Source organism: Haemaphysalis longicornis, unplaced genomic scaffold, assembly GCF_048455015.1.
Source record: "Haemaphysalis longicornis isolate Haplotype H1 unplaced genomic scaffold, Haemaphysalis longicornis Haplotype H1 scaffold_4, whole genome shotgun sequence".
Taxonomy (NCBI): domain Eukaryota; kingdom Metazoa; phylum Arthropoda; class Arachnida; order Ixodida; family Ixodidae; genus Haemaphysalis; species Haemaphysalis longicornis.
The window spans coordinates 61,719,760-61,740,474 of NW_027526361.1; the positions used below are offsets into that span (position 1 = coordinate 61,719,760).

Genomic DNA, 20,715 nt, shown 5'->3' on the forward strand with positions numbered 1-20,715 from the left:
TTCTTTAGCGCGTCAGCGAGGTATGTATGTCATAATGGCCGCTTATCAAACGCATGGGGAAAAAAATAAATTCACAGAAACTTGTTGCATACTTGGGGGTGGGGGGGGGGGGGGGGGAAGAAATGTTAAAAAATGGGTTATTGTTTCTTTTACAATGTTTCCTTCGTTCGTTACGCCGATTTCTTGGGGAAATTCTGGAAGCCCCCCCCCCTCCCCCTCGCTCGCTCCTTTACTTCGTGCGTTCGTCTCCGTAGTTCATGTCTTTTTTTTTTTTTTTAATACTTGCTATGAGAAAGAAACCAGGCTTCTGAAGTTTAATTCGTGCATCCACGCTCTTCCAGTCACTGCACAATCTTTCTTGACAGACAGCGCAGGGTACGAGAGGGAGTACAACTGAAATGTCCAAACCCGCATCCGGGCTTGAATTGGGAAAATGCTTCAGAGTGTTGCCCAGGTTAAGCCCGCGTTTCCGAATCACTTATTGCGCATCGTTCGAGCTAGGCTATATAGCGTGACGCGATCAACTCCGCGGCATCATCGGCGCAGCGTTTTTCGCGCCTTAGCTGTCCGAGGAAAATTAGATTTGGACGGCTGCCTCGTGTTTGCATCAGAGCGGTTTCACGCGACGGCAGATTGCGAGTCGGGCTTGCGAGATTCTCCGCCTTATATCTCGCGGACGGCTCAATGCTCCGCATTCTTCTCAAGACTCTCGCTCGACCTGATTTCGCCATTGAATTCTTACGCAATAAATCGCCATACGGTTTTGAGTCTGAGTGTAAACTTAATTTAAGTTCCACTCCGCGAATTATACTTTCCGAGAACTGCGCGCGACGTGTGCCATATTTTTTTCGGTTAATTTTCCACAGCCTCAGTATACGGTACGTGACGACGTGTGGAGATTTGGGAACAAATAAGGGTTGGAGAGCGGCTGAATTCAGGCCACGCGGTGTGGCCCCGCCATACGGCTCTAACTCGGAATTTCGTCATTTCAGAGCGGGCAATATATCTCAGATCTCAGTGACTGGTTCGATATGGGTCGACATCCGTTAAATACTTGGCGGATATTGTGCCAGAGTGAACGTTGGTTGTTTGAGGGCATGTTCAAACTCGGTTGGGTCTGTGAAAGCATTAGAATTTCAGTTGCCTTAGACACTGGCGTAGCCGAAATCGTTTCTTGGGCTCGCTTAATTTCGGGGAGACGGGGATGGAGGAGCTCAAACCCCTCATCCTTCAAATTTGGAAGGCTGTTTTAACAGCCTTCTGTTTCATGTCTACAATGTTGCTCGCCACTTGAATGAACGGAAATCGCTGCCACCACGTCGATTTGCTACACGTACCGTCTCTCGTACCAGGATTCGCGACAGAACCATCCGATTTCGGGACAAGCTGCGACAGAACAGTATTTCATGCCCAAAGTGCAGGTCTTTCAAGCGCCGGGCACCGGTCGCGTCATCGGCGCCTCCATACATTTGTGTCCGACTTCTGGGCTTGCATGGGGTGCCCCGCGTGGGTGCAACTATGCTGTCGAAAATTGAGCGTGGCTCGGAATGCCGTGAGAATTCGCACAATGAATGTAAAGGCTTGTTTATTCGTATGGTTTGCACACGTCTCCATGGCGCTTGCGCGTCGAAATTACAACTCCCAAAAGTGTTACAGGGTATATTTGACGTTTTTGTGGTGTTTCTTTTTTTCTTTTTTTCGTATGTCCGTGGTGATAACAGAATACTGTGTTTTTTAGCACGGCTTATAAACCATCGAGAGCATGCTGATGAATCCATTCGTACAGCTCGTTTCATTGTCTTTAAACAATACAAAGCCGCGCGCGATACACTGGTGCACATGCTCAGTTGTGTGATTTATCATCTGGGATGCACCGATCAGAACGACGCGAGAACAGCCCGGAAATTAAAGGTAACGTCTTTTACGCGTAACAAACTTCCTTAAATCTTCTTCGCCGCTACACACCCTAATTGAAGTAGATTGAATATAACGAATGACAAACATTAGGATGGGATTTAAGCCAATGATCTAGCACTCGCAGTAGAAATACGGAATTCGGGATTAATGTCTTTCAGGGCGCATTATCGCAGCACGGACTTTTTTGTTGTTGTTGTCATTTTGCCAAATCGTATAGTGCTCGTCTTCGTGGGATGAACTGGCTCCGTTTTACGCTGTGAAGGATCATTAGCTTAGGCTGTGGCGAAGCAGCCAATGAGGGATAATGCATGTGCTAGCAAGGTCAGATGGAACGAGCATAAATTGCGAGTACACTAATCCATATCTCACAACTAACCGTTTTAATGCGTCAAGCCATATAAAAAGGCTCACACACAAACCGCCGACACATTGGCTCTACGTCGTGTAATTTGTAGTTCTTTGTAAAAGACTTCGGAATCACTGCCCGCATTATCCGGGCCCGATCTTTATCCGCTTATTCACATTCGCGTAAGTATGAATATTTCGCGGCTCAACCATCTTGTGACGCATGCTTGTTTTTTTCTATTTATTGTAGTTACCGGTGCCTGGAGTGGCAAACCGATCATGCGACCACCAACCCACATCGTCCTCGTTTGTATAAGCGGCGTGGGCGCGCGAATCCTACGCGGATATATCGTATAAGGGGTCGCGGTGCGGAAGCCAAACTGGCCCGTGGTGCCATTCGTGTTATATCTCAATTTGCGACGGGGAGGCGAACGCGCTTGTCGAGGGAATTTTTGCAACGCAGATCGTTCGTGCCGTCCCGAGTGATTGGAATTTATAGTGGCCATCCGTTATGGCTCTCGGGAAGCGATCTCACGCTCGGCTCCTTCCACTTTACTGCCGCATCTCCGCTCATGCACTCGTACATAAAATACAGCGTGCCGCCCACAGAGAGCTGCTGACGCGGACGGCCACAGACCATTACCTCCGAGTGCCACCTTTTTTTATTATTCGCGCTGATTCGTGCCTGTGGGTTGAAATGCCCCGTGGAACTTCCTATTCGCTGGCGTGAGGCACCTTGGCCTATCCCCGGTGTAAGTATGCGCCATATGAGTATGTTTACCAGACAACACCAAATAGCTTTCGTTCTGAATTGCTGTTATAAATGCCTTCTTGTTGCCTACATTCAGATCCATCCTGTCTTCCTTCGTGAAGTTGGCTTTCCCTGATATTTAGCGTACGTGCAGTGAAGCGACCTTTACCAGGAAGCTTTGGAACCGCATAGCGTAGCCAGCCTCGCGCACTCGATCGTTTCTTGGAACGCACTCTCCTTACACCGCTTGATCTGATAAATGCACGGCAGAATGCGAAATCGCTGTTTGTGTCTTCGTCGAGCTTATATATAGCGGCGGACGGATGTCATTTTAAAGCTTCTCCAGGGAATTCGCAAAGTCTTGCTGCGTCTCCTTCGTGTTTTTCCTCTGTGAATTATCCGTGCATTTTTTTTAAAGGGGCGGGGGGGGGGGGGGGGGGGGGATGTTAACTTATCAACCACTATTTTGCCGCGGCACCCCACTGGTTGACAGAAAAGTGCTTCCTCACCGTGCGCGATGGGGTTATTATTATTATTTTTTTTTTTCGTTTGTATACGTGCCTGCCAAAGCTACTCAAAGCAACATTCTCCGCACTGGTTCTACGTCGCCGACGGTCGGTGCTCTTAGTTTATTATTCACTTTTCCGTCTGCGAATGCTCTCCCTCAAGCATCCGCGGTGTATATATTTACTCCTCGCAGCATGCGCTGGAAGTTTCCGACGAAGCAGAGCTTTTTGTAAAAGCCCCGTTTTCGTAGCACACGTCTCGGATTTTCTTATTTATTTTATTTTTTCCATTCTGATTCTGGCCACCACTGCCGCTTCCTCTCTTCGTGACTCGTCTGTTTATAAATCAACCAAATGCATACGTTGCGTGCAAGGAAAACGGAATGGCACATTACGATGCGCTTCGGGAAAATTTGCTGGGGTGTGCCGAATGCACGCTTTTGTGGCAAGGCCGTGCGCTTTACGTCTCACACGCTGTAAAACACAGGTCCCAGAGCGAAACTGCCGCAGCCTAGAGGCGCGATCGGGCTGTTTTAGAGCCGGAGGATTGTGTGTACTGCGTTGTTTACATACGCTAAAGTGCTCGCCCCACAACGTAAGGGAATTTCGAATGCAAGCACTTGCAGGGTATGCACTGAGTCAAAGTGCGGTGATGCGCTTAGTCAGCGAAAATGAAAATACGGGGCGCGGTACATCGTACTTAAATAAACAAGCAAACATCTTCGATGTTTTGTTTGGTTGGTTCGCCTTTTTCATTCCTTCGCTATAGCGGCACGTGTGAGGCATGCATGCTTACACTGCGCATGAGGCAGTGCCTAAAGGGACCCTGCAACACTTTTTATAAACGTTTTCACTCTTTACTTCGCGTCTGGAAGCGCGGCGAAAGCTACAGTTATCGCCAGCACGGAGCGGCACTGCGTGATTTGCTCGTCACACCAGATACGCCTTCCGTTTTTGTTCTGTTTTTGTGGCTTTTTTTTTTTAAGTTGCTATCGAAAAGTGTTCATTGGTGCAACTGAAGGAAAACCGGCCAACAGCCGCTACATGGCCTCATAATTCGGGCAGTCGAAGAACGTCACGACCGGGAAAGAGAGAAAAATGTTTTTTGAAAAGTGTTGCAGGGTACCTTTAAAGAATGCACGAACGTCGAAGGAGGAGTCAACAAAGTGACGTACACGTGCGATCGTCGGCGAATCGAATGCAGCGGCGTTTGCCTTGCTAGCGTTCGTGTATCAGCATTATGCTTTTTGGGACATTCGAATTAGATCTAGAACATTGTCTACCAAACAAGAACAGTCTCAGATAGTGGTGACAGGGTGAAACTCTCTCCCTATCAAACAAGCTTGCCCGGCGCGGCACGCGACATAAAGATAAAAACGCGGGCTCAGCTGGAAGAGGATAATATGGTCGGGCGCGGCCGGGCGCTGGTAATCATAACACATAAACAAGATATTTTCGCGGCAGTGTGTTCGAACAATCCTTGCTCCATAAGTCTTTTTACCACTTATACCATCAGCTGTCGCTGTAAGAGCTATTATTAGGTTCACGTAACCTCAACAGCTATAGGAAGATGCTGGAAGACATGGCCAAAAATGAATTACGTTTTCATTTTCGCAGCTTTTATCAAGGTTACGCTGTTGAGGTTTCTGTTCGTGTGCATCTACGCTCTTGTGTACGTCCGGCTGCAACGTAAGTGTCCGTGTATCTGTGCGCACGTAACCGCAGCATCCGCTATCGCGAATTACACTCCAACAGGTCTACCGAAGCTGTTCGCAGCGCGTCCGTTTTGTGCAACACGATTGTCGGTATTACCTCTGCACCATTTTGGCAGGAATGTAAAAGCAGCTGAAATGAACCCGTTCGCTAAAGGCGTAGTTTATTTTTTTCCTGAACGTCTTTCACTTTCTAGCGATCAGCACGTTGTAGGGCTCACGAATCAATTCACATTCGTCCCTAGTATATTATCCGTACACACATTGTCGCTATGAACGCGAATAGATGTCAGCGTTTGTTACCCTTATCAAGAGAGCGAACATTACTATTTCGAAGAAAAAATCAACTGTCTAACATAAAACATACGAAAGTCAGCGCCTTTGTTTTCAAGGCGCAACTTTTTGTTCTGCGTCCCTGGCCGCCTCTTTGCGGCCCACAGTTTCCAGCAGCACGGTATCGCTACCAGCGCGGACAGGTCTTCCTGGGCCGCATGTCGTGCCCTCGCTGGCAGCCGAAGGCGGCCGCAAAGGGCGCGTAATTGCGCAGCGCCACGTTGATGCGAGCCCGGGCCGGGGCCTCGCCGAAGCCCACGCGAGCCCGTTCGGCGCCTTCCCTGCTGGTGCGCCGCGGTGTCGGCCGCTCGCACTGTCCCGCCGCGTAGAGCACGTAGAAGAGCTGGTCGTACGTGAGGCCGGCCACGGGGCTTCTGCGGTCGCGGGCCTGGTCGGGGGTGGCGCGCAGGCGCCGGAGGTACCGCTCGTGCAGGGGCTCGAGCAGCAGACTCTCGGCCACGAGGGCGCTCACGTCTCGCACCACGTCCACCTCCTGCGTGGGGAGCGCGACGCGGGGACCTGTGGGATATGCTCCCAGTCTCTGTGTGCTTAGACTGCTCAAGCTCGGAAAAGTGACAGCGTTCCCGAACTCTCTGAAGATGCACGCCTTGAGAGCCACGAAGCAGTTGTATACGTGGTAGGGCTTGTCCCATCAGCGGCAACGCGCCGCATATGGTGAAGCCAAATGCCGCGATCGCCGACGACTTCTCGCAACCACGAAAGATGGTTACCGAGCGAGCTATACGCCTGTCTCGTGAACTCCAACCCGCACCCGTTCCGTTCGCCGTCAGGCGTGCAGATTGTCCGCAGTCGTGTGCCTGTTTAGTTCAGAGGGTGAGGAGCTAGCTATCCCAAGAAACTTAATAATCCTTCATCTTTTGTCGGTGGAACCCATTCTTTGCCCTCGGATTTTCGTACCTCGACTGTCCGCTCAGTTCATTCTCCTCCGCGCCGATTAATCTGTTACTTGTCCCCGTTGAACCTGTTCTCCCCTCCGAATCACATCCGCTGTTTAACTCCACTGTTTTCTCCTCGTTTGGGCCATGCCGTGCTCCACTAGAGGTTGTTCTCTATACGCTCGTTTTAGTTGCTCCTAAATATTTACCTTCTAAATGTCACCGCACCACGCGGTAACTGCGTAGTTGAGACCAACGTCAGGAGCAGCCATAACACCTTTACTACGCTGCGCTTTGTTGATACCACCTCCTGCTGGTTTTTCGGTACTTGTACGACATAGGAATCGGCCTCGCCGAAGCACGAAAGCACTTTCACGATGGCGGGACCCTTGGCTCTTACTTTCGCCGAGAGCCATCCGCCTGTCGTAATCATATCATATACGTTTCTCTGGATTCGTTTCTGTCTGGCCCTTGCCGTCGTGCACGAGGGTATCCCCACCTTTCCTCCGAGAATCTTCTGCATGGCGTCCCTGTACTGGTCGAAGAAGCAGGCCTTGAGAGCGCCGAAGCGCTTGTGCGTGGCCTTGCCCCACCAGCTGCGCACGCGGCGCCGGTGGTCTAACCAGGCGCCGCGCTGGTCCACGGCCTCGAGCAGGCCCCGAAGCAAGAAGGGCGTCACGAGCGGCTCCAAGGCCGCGTCCAGCGACAGCCGGCCTTGCGCGAACGCCACCACCGAGTACGGGACGAACAGCAGGTTGCGGCCGTGCACGAACTCGTAGCCCGGTCGCAGGCTGCTCACGTGGTACCTGCGAGCACGTCGCCGATGTTTTAGGTGCGGAGTACCTTAGTACCGCACAATGTCCGTATCGCACAGGCACCGGCAGGATTCGAGCCTGTCTATGGTAGACCAGACAGAGTTAGTGTCGGTCGTCTTGCCCATTGCTACGACCGTGAGTTAGCACCCGAGTCAAGCGGCTTACTCCCTCGCCTGTAACGGTGCGGAGTACCTTAGGACCTCCCAATGTTAGTCCGCGCCCATGCGTGATCACACCACCATCAAGCGAAAATCAAGCGAAAGTCGATTTGAGCCGTGAGTTTCAGTTGCAGATGCAACTCACGGCTCAAATCGAATGATGGTCGGGGCGCAACTTGGATGTTATTTCGGTCCCCGTACTACGCACCCTCGTCATCATCCACGGAGTGGAGATGCTGCCATTATTGCTTGTAATCTGTCAGACATATTTACAGGCGCCGATAGAACAGAAACTGTCATCGGAGCAGTCTCCTTTCTGTACATTATGAGCATTTGGCTTGGGACTGTACCCACACATAACGATCATTAAGGAAAGACCGTCTCTGTGTCCAATCTTTTCGTATTGCTCTACCCGTGCTTCGAAAACTCCCGACTGATGTCTCGTTGCATATGCATGAAGCGGAAGAACAGACGTGCAGTAAAAACACCGTGGTCTTTGTTAAAATCCGCAGATGGGAACATTTCGTAGCGTTGGGGGAGAGGTTGCATACCGCAATAATAGTCATGGTGGGTCACCCGGTTCATGGTCGGCGACGATACGCGTGCGAAAAACCAATTCGTAATTGTTTGTGGCCGCCGTATGACACCGTTCGACCCCCTGGTACCAGGCCGGGACCACCTTTCTTTAACTCTACATCAGCGTTGTAGATGACTGTACCGAGCATAGTGCACGCTCGGCCCGCACCTGTTGTCGAAGTCCCAGACCCGGCGGCCCACCGCGATCGGGTGGTAGTAGAGGCGCCTCGTGTGCGCCTGCATCTGGACGTAGCTGCTCAGGAGCCGGGCGCCGTCGAAGAGCGGCCCGTCCGAGTCGTAGTAGGCCGTCGGCACCTTCAGGTCGGCTTCGGCGCCCCCGAAGTCGAGGCGCGTGGCGGCCAGCTTCTCGCGCGCCACGGCCCGCTCCACGGGGTTGAGCCAGTGGGCCGCCCCGACGCGCTCGGCCAGCAGCCGCCGCGTGTCGTTGAAGGCTCGCTCCACGAACGCCCCCAGCCGGTTCGCGTAGCCCTTCCCTGCGATGACCATCCTCATGCGGAGGAAAGTGCGCGTGCCGAACGGAAACAGCCGCTCCAGAAGGCGGCCGCACGCCTGCGGACGACGCAGGAAGGCTCCGATTAGTCAACGCACGTACGGCGACGTTGCGCATAGTATTTGAGGTCTCGTAAATTGACGCGCTGGGACATGGGGTTGCCCAGTCCGCTGACGCTGTCTTACGACACGCGCACGTGACCATGCGCTCACGTGCCGTTGTCTTCTCGTCGCCCTCCTCTCTTTTGGACATCAGCGCCGATGGTTTCAGCATTGTGTGGGTTCAGCAGCTGTGGTTTCAACAGTTCTGTTTGCGTATATAAATGAAATAAGGGGCAGTATTCTCGTGTTTGTCCGTTTTATTGCGACGTTATTCCAGTTGTAGGCGGACTTTGGGTTGGCTTTAGCGCACCTGTTTGTGTAAACTCATTTTAAACGACTAAGCCTATTTTAAACTATCTTTTATGCGTTTATTGTTCCGCCAGCGAACCAGCAACAAGACGACGAAAAATCGTCTGCTCCAAATCGTCTACTCCGAGAAGCCGCGGCTCACAGCTCCGCCGTGCTTGAATGGCGTCACATCCGGGTGTTCGCTTTTAGCCTATTTTAAACTATCTTTTATGCGTTTATTGTTCCGCCAGCGAACCAGCAACAAGACGACGAAAAATCGTCTGCTCCAAATCGTCTGCTCCGAGAAGCCGCGGCTCACAGCTCCGCCGTGCTTGAATGGCGTCACATCCGGGTGTTCGCTTTTAGCCAATGAGGGTTTGCTCAAACCGGACACTTTTGAAACGTACATAAAACGGACAAAACATGAGAATACCGCCCAAGGCTTAAAGGGCGAAACACACGCGCGTCTGCGCACGCGTCCCGCGCTCTAGGAACCTGTCCGAAGGCCGGCAAACCTCCGCATCAGCCGCTTCGCGCGCGTCAAACCTGCTATATACTCGTGGTCGTTGAACGTGCTATTCGTTAAACTTACTTCCAGACCGCACTTTAACCACGTGAGGCCGTTTTCAGCTGAGTGAAATTAGAAAGTCATGAACTACTGCACAAGCAGTTTGGGCGTGCGCGGGAACCTACCAGGAAGCGGTCGGTCGCCGTGCCGGCGGGCTCGTGGCTGAGCGGCACCAGGAAGGCAGCCTCGTCGGGTAGCAGCGGCGACAGGTGCACCATGAGCCGGAAGCCGACGTAGTTGAAAAGCGTCGTGCGCGAGCTGTTCTCCATGATCTCGGCCAGGTCCTGCACGTAGTCGCCGGCCCACACTTCCACGCTCTCTACGCCCTTCTCGGTGGGCCCTGGACGCCACATTCAGCGCGTGTCACCGTGGTGGCCATTTTTTTTTTTTTTTATGAAGGGAAAACTGTTTAAACCCCTTCGCTGATTTGTCTGTTTGCGTCAACCTTCCGAGTAGGCCTCACGAAAGCTAACTTTACTCAATGGGGGGCACATGATGATCACGATGATGATGAAACTCGGATCAGCAAAGCTAACTTTACACTATGAGGACACATAGTGATAATGATGAAAGGCGAATCTTTCTCCGATACAACTGCAAAGTCCTCAATCAAGTCAGCCAAAGTATAAATCAACAACACCGTCGATCTAACCAAATATAAGCACATTCAGATGACCCAATCACAAACGAATGGGCAGAAACTCATAACATCACATTCGCTTAGCTCAGCGTGTTCGTAGACTTTGGCTGATTGGACTGTGGGTTTTACATTTGTATCGGTGAAAGATTCGCGTTTCAACCGTCTCTCTTCGAGAAAAGGGCGCCAGATTTTTTTTTTTTTTATTTTACCGGCAGAATTTGGCAGCCAGTTGTCCTGCAGACATTATCATTATATAAGTTTCGCGTTGTACGTTCAGAGTAATACGTGGCACGGACAGTTCAGCATCATGGTATTGTCACAATGGGCCTATTTTCATGCACCGCCCATCGACAGAGGCTGCTGAGCGCGAGGACGCTGGTTCGATTCCTGGCCGCGGCGGCCGCTTTTCTGATGGAGGCGAAATGAAAAACGCCCCGTGTGTAGTACGAGATTTCAGCGCACGTTAAAGATACCCTGGTGGTCAAAATTGATCAGGAGCACTCCACTACCGCGTGCCTCATCGCCTGCGTTGCGTCGGCGCGTTAAACCTTACAATCAATCTTCGCCCACCGACAGATGACTTTGACGAAGTCGAGCTACCCAACAGCTTTGAGCGAATGCGTTCACTATTCCAATACCATTGCTACGCGGCCGTTTAAAAGGCCTTCGGAAGTCCTTCGAACCAGCTGTCTATCGAGTGGCTCACTTTCAGGTAATCATTCATCTGTCAGTTCAAAGTTGCCATGTAGCACAGGCATAATACACTACAGGGCTAAACGGCCGTTTTTTTTTTTTTTAACACGGAAGTGTTTTATTCGAGGATACACAAAGATTTCCATGACGTCATATTCGTCACGGAAGTGATGCCAGTGCAACAAAGCAAGCGGCCTGTAAAGTGTGCACCCCTGCACACAGGGTCTTCTTGTGAGGAAGCAACCTTTAGTACTAAAGAGTACTAAGGATTTAAGGGCAGCGTAGAGGAAATTCACTTCAAGGCTGTCGAGGCGACGAAAAGAAGATTATAATGCTGGTGAACGAAAAGCAGAGAGGGGAATATTGCCTAGGACAGTTACCACCTCTAACAGGAAAAAAATATTTTGTGCCGAAGTTTTTTGTGCCTGCCCTAAGCAGGGCTAGTATTAAACCAAAAGTATAAAACATGGATATATTAGTCCTTTTTGGTAAGATGACACGTCATCACCCCGCTACAAAGGGGAAACCAATAGCAATCATCAATCATCATCAGTACGTTATACTTAGGGTTGTTCGTTCTCAGGTTCTATATTTTAACACGAGAGTTTTATGTCGGGGTACACCAATATTTCACTGGCATCATATTAGTCACGGAAATGACGCCAGTACACCTTTTCCGAAGCGACCCGCCAGCAGGACGTCGCTCGCCAAGCACACCCGCAAGACAGCCGCCGTCCCGCAAATCATGCTCATTTCGCTGCACATTTTACTTTCGTGTTTTACCGATTCCTATGACAGATTAATCAACCATAGTTTTTTTTTTTTTTTTCCAAAGGCATTCGAACGAATTGTCTATCGAGTGGCGCATTTGCAGATCCTTAGTAGGCGCACTTGTAAGTTTACGTTCAACTGTCATTTGAGAGCTACCGTGCAGCGCATGCGTAGCAGCAGTACAGCCTACCGCGGGCGTGCCGTCTGTTGCGGGACGACGCGAAGAGTTTCTCGAGGTACGACTTCCAGCGCCAGTGGCGACTGCTGGCGGGCAGATCTTCCGGCGGCTGCTCGCGGCCTTGGAAGGCGGGGCCGCGCAGGTCGAGCGCGTTCTCGAGGCGCATCCCGAGCTGCGCGATGTCCGCGCTCAGCTGCCGGCTGTCGACCACGTATCCGAGCAGGGTGAGGACGCTGGCCACGGTGTCCGTGTAGTTGAGGCGCTGCTCGGGCCCCTCTTCCCTAGCCGGCGGCCGCTGGGCGTACCACAGGGCGTGCCGCCTGAACACCGTGCTCGGACTGTGCAGCTGCACGCTGCAGCAGCGCTCGTACTCGCTCTTGACGCGCACCTGTCCGAGTCGGGGAGAGGAAAGGACAGCGGGCTCGTAAAGGAGGCTTTGCGGGAGTGGGATTCTCTGTACGGGGACTAGCGACGGTGCATGAGCGTGTTTGGCATTTTTCCTGGGCGAACCGCTTCTCAGTTCGCACTCAAACATTACATGAAGGTCCCATTCTGCGGTTTGTCTGTCCGTGCGTCCGTCAGGAGGTGGTGTAAACTGCCGTTTCGTGAAATTATCATTAAATTGTTCTGGCCGCCATTAACCTTACGGTGTACCGAAATCTACAAATAGGATGAACCGTTGTTGATATCTGTAACATCCAAGACTGAATTTGTTCGGAGGATTATCTCCTCTGTCAGGAGAGGAGCACCGCTTCATTTTACTCGAGAGCGTGAACCGACCTGGACGAAGGGGAACAGTGCCAGCAGGCCGTCCACCTTGGCCGTGACGGCGTACAGCCTGACGTCGGCAGCAGGCAGTCCTTGCTGGTAGGGCCAGCCGTCCAGGCCGACGGTCCTGAGCACCTGCTGCCAGGGGTCCCAGCCCAGGCGGTTGCGGCTGTACGCGGACGTGCAGTTGGGCAGGAAGTAGGCGGCCCTGTTGACGAACGCTCCGGGAAAGTCGTGGTACGCCTGCTCGTGGCTGGCCAGGTACTGCGACAGAGTCTTCTGCACTTCGTACAGGAGCTTGCCGGTGCTCTGCGAAAAGGGAGGGAGGAGGTGTAGGGGCTTAAGGGGGGGGGGGGGGGGGGGGGCAGGCGTATATATACGCGCTTATGTGTCTGCAGTATTGCCTGGAGGAGTGCCGTAGTCGAGCTTGAGTGTTATATGGGCTTTGCTTTGCTGTAATGTCGGTTCTGGTCGGACCCCTTCTTCACTCTGTGTGAAGCAGGGGTCCAACCCAAACCGACGTTTGTAGGTTTTTTTTTTCTGTGCATCGCTGAAGGCGTCGTTCGTCCGAGTAAACGCACTGCAGAAAAGCCAACTTTAAACACACTGCAGGAAAGCGATGATGATGAGGAAATGCACTGCAAGAAAGCCAACTTTAAACTGACTCCAGGAAAGTGATGGTGATGATGATGAAATGCATTCTCTGTGCAGAGTTGGATTTTGGCTGGGCAGTTTGGCTTTTGTACTTTGGGAGAGTAGATCTTGGACTTTGGCTTCGGCTCAGGTTGTATGGGAGAAAGCTGCGCATTTTAACCTATTTTCTCTTAAGAGAGGGGCTTTGATTTTTGTTTATGGACCTGTTCAAGTACGGCAATGGTAGGCTTGGCACTTCGCGACAATCGTGCCTTGCGGTGCGCAAGTACCCCCCCCCCTCCACACACACACACACACACACACACACACACACACACACACACACACACACACACACACACACACACACACACACACACACACACACACACACACACACACACACTCACACACACACACGCACACACATTTTTTTTTCTTAACGGTCGTTCTTGTCTTTCCAAGCAGTGGTGGCACAGGAGGAGGAGGGGAATTAATCGGGGCCTTCATGAAACGCTTAGTGCTAATAATGCCATCAAGTTAGAACCGAAATTAATGGCGAGTTGTCTATGCATTCTGAGACCTGAACGGGGAAGGGCGCTTCGGAGAGCTTGTTGCGGCTCCTCCAGCGCGAGCACACGTGCTCGTAGAAGTCGTCGCAGGGGTCTTTGTCGCGCGCCAGCGCGTCGACGAGGTAGGCCTCGAGTCGCTCGCACACTGCCGGCGTGGAACAGAGCCGCGCCGACGACAGCCGCCCTGTGGTCCGCGACTTTTCGGCGCCGAACGGCCGCAGCTCGGCGGGGTCCGCGTCCTTGCTTGGATAGACTGCGGCGTGGAACACCATCCCCGTGGTGGAGTCGTCGGGGCCCTCGGAGGCGGCAGGGCGCCGGTCGTCCTCGTCCTCGTCCAGGACGGGCAGCGAGAACACCTTTCGGGCCACCGTGGCGCAGAGCAGGCAGTTGAGCGCCACGATGGTCGCGACGCCCAGGCCGACCATGAAGTTCCGCTGCGGGGGCAGGGCCCACAGCGTCCTCGTGGTCGCGTCCGCCGGCTCGCCGTCGTCCCCGCCGGCATGCAGCTGCTCGTCGGACCGCATCCTGCAGCCCTGCGCGGCCACGTTTCCGAAAGTTCCGCTAATGCCTTCCTGGCAGCTAGTTCGGTTCTACGGCGAAACACTGCAGGCTTCTTGCGCGCACGATTTCTTCCGAAATGGGGGTGTGCAGGAGGCGTTATACTGCCCCTTCTTGTTCGCACATTTTGGTCTCCGTGCTTGTGTTCGGCGTCATTTTGGATCCTTATTCGCACATAAATATACCCCATAGTTCCGTCAGTTTTTACAGCTTAGGTATGCCTCGTGGGCTGGGTTCTTTTGCAAAAAATTAAATTTTGAGATGCGCACTCCGGATCCTCTTAAATGTCGAATCGATGGATCATTCTGTGAGCCCCGTATCCAACAATCATACTCAGATGGACGTCCGGAGCCGATAGCTTTGGGAGCAGATGTGCGCTTTGTGGCTATGGAGTGTCCGCCTAGGTGGAACGAGCCTGCTTCGATCAGTCCTCGCAGCGACCTCCCGCCACCGTCAGGGATGATCGAATGATCCCTGCATAGTTGCAGTGTCATTACGTTCTTCGATGCATTTCAACTCTCTCGTGCAGATAGAAACGCATAGGGTTCCACTGCGCCGTCGCACACAAATCCACTGTAGCGTCGAGTTATCACACGCCGTTTATACTGACATTCTTTTTCATTTTAGCTAAACCGCGCAAGACAAAAGGAGAAAAATTGCAGTTGGGACATCCGCGCTGTACTTCAGTTTTCGTGCTCGCGGAATTTGTCCTGGTGCTTCGTTACGTAAGGCGATACTCCGCATGCATGTCAAGCGAATAGTTGCGTGTCTTCCACGGCATACATGCGCTGCAGGCGCTGTAATACCCGCAGAAGCCATCCAGCGAGATGCCCCGTGCCGGTCGGTATGTGCGTTATTAATGCGGACGTTGTGCGCCGGTGTGGAGTCCACGAAATTGCGCTCGGACTCCTCGCGTGGGCGTTTCCGCAATCTCCTGGCCGCAGCTTCGCGATTGCCCGGCGGGAACATGAACGTGCGTGTCATAATATCGACTGAAATTTATCCTTGTCATTCGTTTAGTTCTATTTACTTGTTTCTTTACCTCTCATCTGGCTCGAGAGCCAGTTGTCCGAGCAATCCGTTCCGTCGTTTCGTAAGGCGCTACCGTAATAAAGTTACTTAGAAGGCCCCGTGCGTTGTTTTCTTGATTCAAGTTGCTTGAAGCGCAACTCTCCCTTGCCTGCTTAGCTGTGTTCTGCGCCTTCTTTGTCTTTTTCTTGTTATTTATTTATTTCATAATTGAAGTTTCTCCTCGAACCCTAGAGCTGCGGGGTTTTTTTTTTTTTTTTTTGGGGGGGGGATAATTCGTCTTTTCGGGTGTTCGTTTTGTAGTTTTGATTGTATTCGAAGCATGAGTGAAAGGAGGAACTCAGTGTCGACTGTTCTGAGCGTTATGTAACTTTGTGCGTCGCTTGGAAGCCCGTTGTCGTGTTCTCTTTAAAGCGCCGGCTTGACAACAAGCGTTAGTAGAAGCTGGTCTTGGGAACACAAAGAAACCTGTCCTCTCAGTATTGATGGTTGTATTCACTACCGGAAGGTAATTGCCATCATGTGTTCGCTTATAGCTGCAAAATGCGTATACTCTTGTGGACAGAACTGAGATCCCCCGTGCGATGTTCGATCCTTTTTCGATCCGCTATCTCCGTCCTAAAGTACTTTCAACGGTAATTTTATTTCGTATTTACAGTGTGTCCAGCCACAAATTCTTGTCACACTTTGCCGGTGTCCATCAAATGCTTGGTAGTGGGTCTTAAACTGGAAGAGGGGGAAAAGGTTAATTTGAGCGGTCTGGGAGTTTCGCTGATTTCCCTCCCCCCCCCCCCCCAGCCCCCTAATTTTGCCATTCTCTTTCACAGGTAGCTGTTATTATTTATCAGTGTTTACAAAAATATAATTTTTTCACAATTCCCTACAAGCTGCCGGCGACTGCCGAGCGCAACAAACTCGCCGCTCAACGCTACCTCTCGCTCGTGAACTTCGTCATATTCGATGGAGAATAGGTGATACGCGCGAAAACGTGTCGTGAATTTAGCTAAAACAGCAGCAGTTGTTGTTGCGCGAAGCCTTCGTAAAGCTATAGTGTGTCAGATTACCACGTCACCTGCACTGTCGTCGACCGCACTGAGCCGTGCAACGCGAGCGAGACATTCGCCGTACTGTTACGCATTCTTTGGGTGGCGGTGTCGCGTGATCAGATGTGGTGGGATCGCGTATCCGGTCGGGTAGACAACGGCGTGGCGCAAGCGAGCAGCCGGGAACGAAGTGCCGGCACGACGAGATAGAGAACAACGTGCTCAGCAAGAATTCGACACGCTTTATCTATCCGCCGGCTACCCCGTGCAGCCTAGAAGGAGTCAGGGTTAGTTAGGCCAGTCGTCAGCCTGCTTCTACCCTGCTGTTATGTGCAGACATGCGCTCACTTCCTGCAAATTAGTCGAAAAAACTTACCGAGCCCCCGCCAATCAGGCGAGATCAGGGGCGTTGCTCGAATGGTCGCAAGGGTATAAGTTAGCGTAGCTGGTGGATAATCTGTGTGGCGCTAACTCGGTCGTCGCCTGGGGAGCGATGCAATGTCGCCTGTTCCTCGTTCTTCTCTCGGAGTCGGTATGCACGAGCCGATGGCGATGGTGATAGTAATCATACGACGCTTTTGGCGGTGATGATTGTACCGTGAGTTAGCTGGCCACGCCTACGAGAAGACAAATTTGTTCCAAGATAAATTTGTCGTAAGTAGTTCCTATTCGTGTAGGTTTATTCAGTGGAGAGGTTGTAAGCCAATATACCCCCGGCCACTCCATTTCACTGAATGAAAGGTCATGAACCCGGTTGAAAAATCACAAATTCACGACATAAATGTTCGTGAGGTCCAGTTGGTCTCCATGAAAGGCTTCCTATTGGTGCGAAATTGCCCAACTGACTGAGAAGTCCATAAAATAACAAAAATGAGGAAAAATAATACGCATAAAGAAGACCCGGAGTAACGATGAGACGCAAATTTCTGCTCCCCTTTTCCCCACGTAGGTTTAAGTAGCCTTGAACACTGAAAGCTGCCTGACCCAGACCTACAGAAACAGATCGATTACGGGGTTTAACGCGCCGACGCAACGCAGGCGATGATGCGCGCCGTAGTGGAGGGCTGTGGATTAATTTCGACCACCCGGTGATCTTTAACGTGCCCCGAAATCTCGAACGCATGGGCGTTTTCGCCTTTCGTCTCCATCAGAAAAGCGGCCGTCGCAACCAGATCGAACCCGCATTGTGAGGCTCCGCAGCACAACGCCTTAGCGAGTGAGCCACCGCGGCGGGTGACCGACAGAAATACATGTGCCAGAGAATGCACTGGTGTTGTCATTTTCAGCGCTTAAGCGTTATTGACTAAGTGGCTGATTTTTTTTTTTTTTCTCGTCGCTCGCTGCCTTAGTCCTGGAACATCAGTGAGTTTTTTTTTTTTTTTAATAAAAGTTGATGGATTCTGTTCCGAATAAAGTTGACCTCGTTCTGGGACTTCTTTTCAGATGGATTCTGTTCCGAATAAAGTTGACCTCGTTCTGGGACTTCTTTTCAGAATGCCTTAAAGGCTTAGTTGGGACATATTTACCGTCAACGTTAGGGAACTTTTTTTACATCTTCATAAACGTAGGACGGGTATGAAAAACAGCGTAGTGGGTTCGGCGTATTATAATAAACAAAAAAAACAGAATCAATGCTCCACTAGTTGCATCCGTCCCTATTTGTGTACGCGAACGTATTTGTACGAGGGTCGCCTCCGTCGGAATTATGCATGGGCGACGCGGGCCGGGACTGACGCAGGAATTCGGGGTCAACATCCAAATAGCCCGACGTCATCATGTCTGATCCTTGAAAGCGTTTGACCTCACGTGCATGTTATTTCTCAGTGCGCAGAATCAATGACCGTATTAAAGCGGACTCATTCTGGAGGGCGAGTGAGGTGCCCCGAGGATGGCCAGCAGCGGCTTCAATACGATTGACTGAGTTCGATCTTGCGCCTATGCATAAAACAGTGCGGGAATCAACAAATCAGTGCCGTAACTTTTAATGAGGGGAACCGGGTGAAGCTGTCTTGTCGGGACGACTGGAGTGTCCGTCTCTGGGCAATCAAGAAAGTCAGGCTTGAGGGCTCAGAAACACCACTCGAAGAAATAAACACTTTCGTGCAAACTGTGCTCGCGCCTTCGAAAAACTGGGGTAGGCATATGCAGTAATCATATCTTCTCTGTCTGAGATAGACCTCCCGCGTATCACAGTGCGCCCATGTCATCGCAGAGCGTAAGTATTTCACGGGACAGCAGACCACGCTCTGATGTCAAGATTCTAAGGTCTCGCGGTGCCGCTGTGTATGCGCCGCTTTAAAAAATAGGGTGACTAGCTTCCCTGCCATGTGAGCTACTCGGGCAGTTTTTATGCTTACTAGGAAACGCAACACGCAGTGCGAAGCTGGGTGAAAAGCTGCGGAATTTCCACCGGCACGAGCAACAACGAAACAAACAAAAAAATTGGCCGCGTATCTGCTCCTTTCGTTGCAAATGTCGTCAAAACACGATATATTCTTTGTAGACATTTGTCAAGGAAACGCCCCCCTTTGCTTTCCCGCTAACCTCTCATGCTGTTCCTGCACCGTCGCGCTCATTCCAAGGTAAACACACTAAAGGTTTGCGCAAGGCGATTTTAATTTACCGCGTTCCACTGCTACAGCCGGGTTCCTCGATGCCAGCACTGCAGTACGGCGGAGACGCGCGTGAATGGAGGCGGCCGACTAGACGGCTTATAGAGCCGCGTGGCCCTGCTCCACGTGCGTTCCAAGCAGAATGTGGAACCTAGCTAGTGGAACCTTTCGTTGCTGTTGCCGCGTGACTTTTCATATTCCGCCAGGAGGCGGCGGTTTTCTTCAGTAGATGTAGAATATGATTTTTTATCGAAAAACCAAGCATTCATGATTTTTTTAATAAAGGAACACTGTAAATATCCCTTGTGTACTAATTTCCTATCTTATATTTGCTTAATGTCTTGTTCTTGTCGAACAAAGTTGACAAGTATGAACATATAAACCGGGCTTAGACGCTTACATGTGGCTGTGAGTATATAAGACTATTGCGCAATAGCAATTTTACTTTGGTCGGTGGCTGAATCGAGTCACAGACAGACAGACAGACATACAGACAGACCAAAATTTCTTGGTTTAAGTAGCCCAAGAAAGACTATCGTCTTTAAAAAGCGAGAACAAATTCTTAGATGTACATGACAGGTGAATAGAGGCTGGTCTGTGCGAGATGTTGCAGAAAAATGCGCTATCGACGCCTGCTTCGTTTATCGCCGAGCGGAAAGAGAGAAAAAAAACGCTCGCTGCGCAAGAGTGCTGACGCTTGGAAAAAAGGAAAGGAGGGAGGGGAATCAGGCGGAGGAGCTTGAGCCCTCCCCTTTTCCCGTTCCGTCTCATCGCGTTCATGGAGCACCCTACATTGTTCGCCCCGAGCGACGACGGATCGTTTCTAAATAAAGCGAGAGGACGTGATCGCAAGATCGTTAACGCAGCCGTTTCGAGCATCCACGTGCTGTTTGCTCGCCAGCCGCCTGTTTGTGCGCTCTTGTTTTTGTTTTTTCGTTCTGTTCTTTATAGTGAGAGGTGGAATCGATCCGACGGCGTGCGTCGCGCTTCTGACACCTGCAGTATCCTTTTTGTCGGGCGCAAGATGCTGCTCGAACTCTGATATTGCGCGTTCGACGACGACGGAGTTACGGGGCGTTTGAAACCTTACGAGGTACATTTGGGCTGAATTCGTGGTATTCTTGCTCATATATATATATATATATATATATATATATATATATATATATATATATATATATATATATATATATATATATATATATATATATATATAGGTTAACGAGCAGCAGGTGGGTGTGCGCGCTGGTGGCGTTACGACCTCGGGAGATCTCTTGAGCCTCAAACGGATTTAAATCTCACCACACGAGATGATGTTGAGGTCATTTCAATGGCTTGCATCTGAGTTGAGGCCTGAATGCGGCTGAAGTTTGAAATGATATTAAGACGAACTTATTGTCGCTAAATGTGCTATTCCGCGTGGAAGCTTTAAAGACTCCGCTGCGATTTTTATTGTGCTTAACGACGTCAGGCGTCATTGAAACTGACCACTTCAATATTGGTGTCGAAAAGCTTGCAATATTTACCACACTCTGTGTTCACTACTAATTATAGCACGCATACATTTTACGATCCATGAACGCGGCGTACGTCTCTGTGGTTGCACATTTAGCAGCGTGCTACTGATTGGCGCCGGTAAAGATAGCACCTAATGGTAAGTTCGTTGGGTACGTACAGCTCGTTCAGAAGTACGAAATGCGTTACGCTTTCGAAGGAAGCTTGGAAGTATAACATGAACTTG

General features: G+C 51.0%; 2 protein-coding genes across 3 annotated transcripts in view; one reads left to right on the forward strand and one right to left on the reverse strand.

Moving 5' to 3' along the window:
- The window catches only part of LOC144179768 (uncharacterized), a 567,716-nt gene that overhangs the window by 512,817 nt on the left and 34,184 nt on the right, over nt 1–20,715 (forward strand).
- On the reverse strand, nt 4,626–14,277 carry LOC144180376 (endothelin-converting enzyme 2-like). 2 transcript variants are annotated; one of them, XM_077708740.1, is made up of 7 exons: nt 13,744–14,277; nt 12,540–12,836; nt 11,772–12,147; nt 9,603–9,761; nt 8,179–8,579; nt 6,960–7,266; nt 4,626–6,057 (listed from the first exon to the last, which is right to left on the reverse strand). In XM_077708740.1, the coding sequence occupies exons 1-7, from the start codon at nt 14,254–14,256 to the stop codon at nt 5,558–5,560; spliced, it is 2,553 nt and encodes an 850-aa protein (XP_077564866.1). In that variant the 5' UTR covers nt 14,257–14,277; the 3' UTR covers nt 4,626–5,557. The 2 variants fall into 2 exon arrangements, with proteins under 2 accessions (XP_077564866.1, XP_077564867.1); XM_077708741.1 differs by having other exon boundaries at nt 5,565–6,057; nt 9,603–9,817.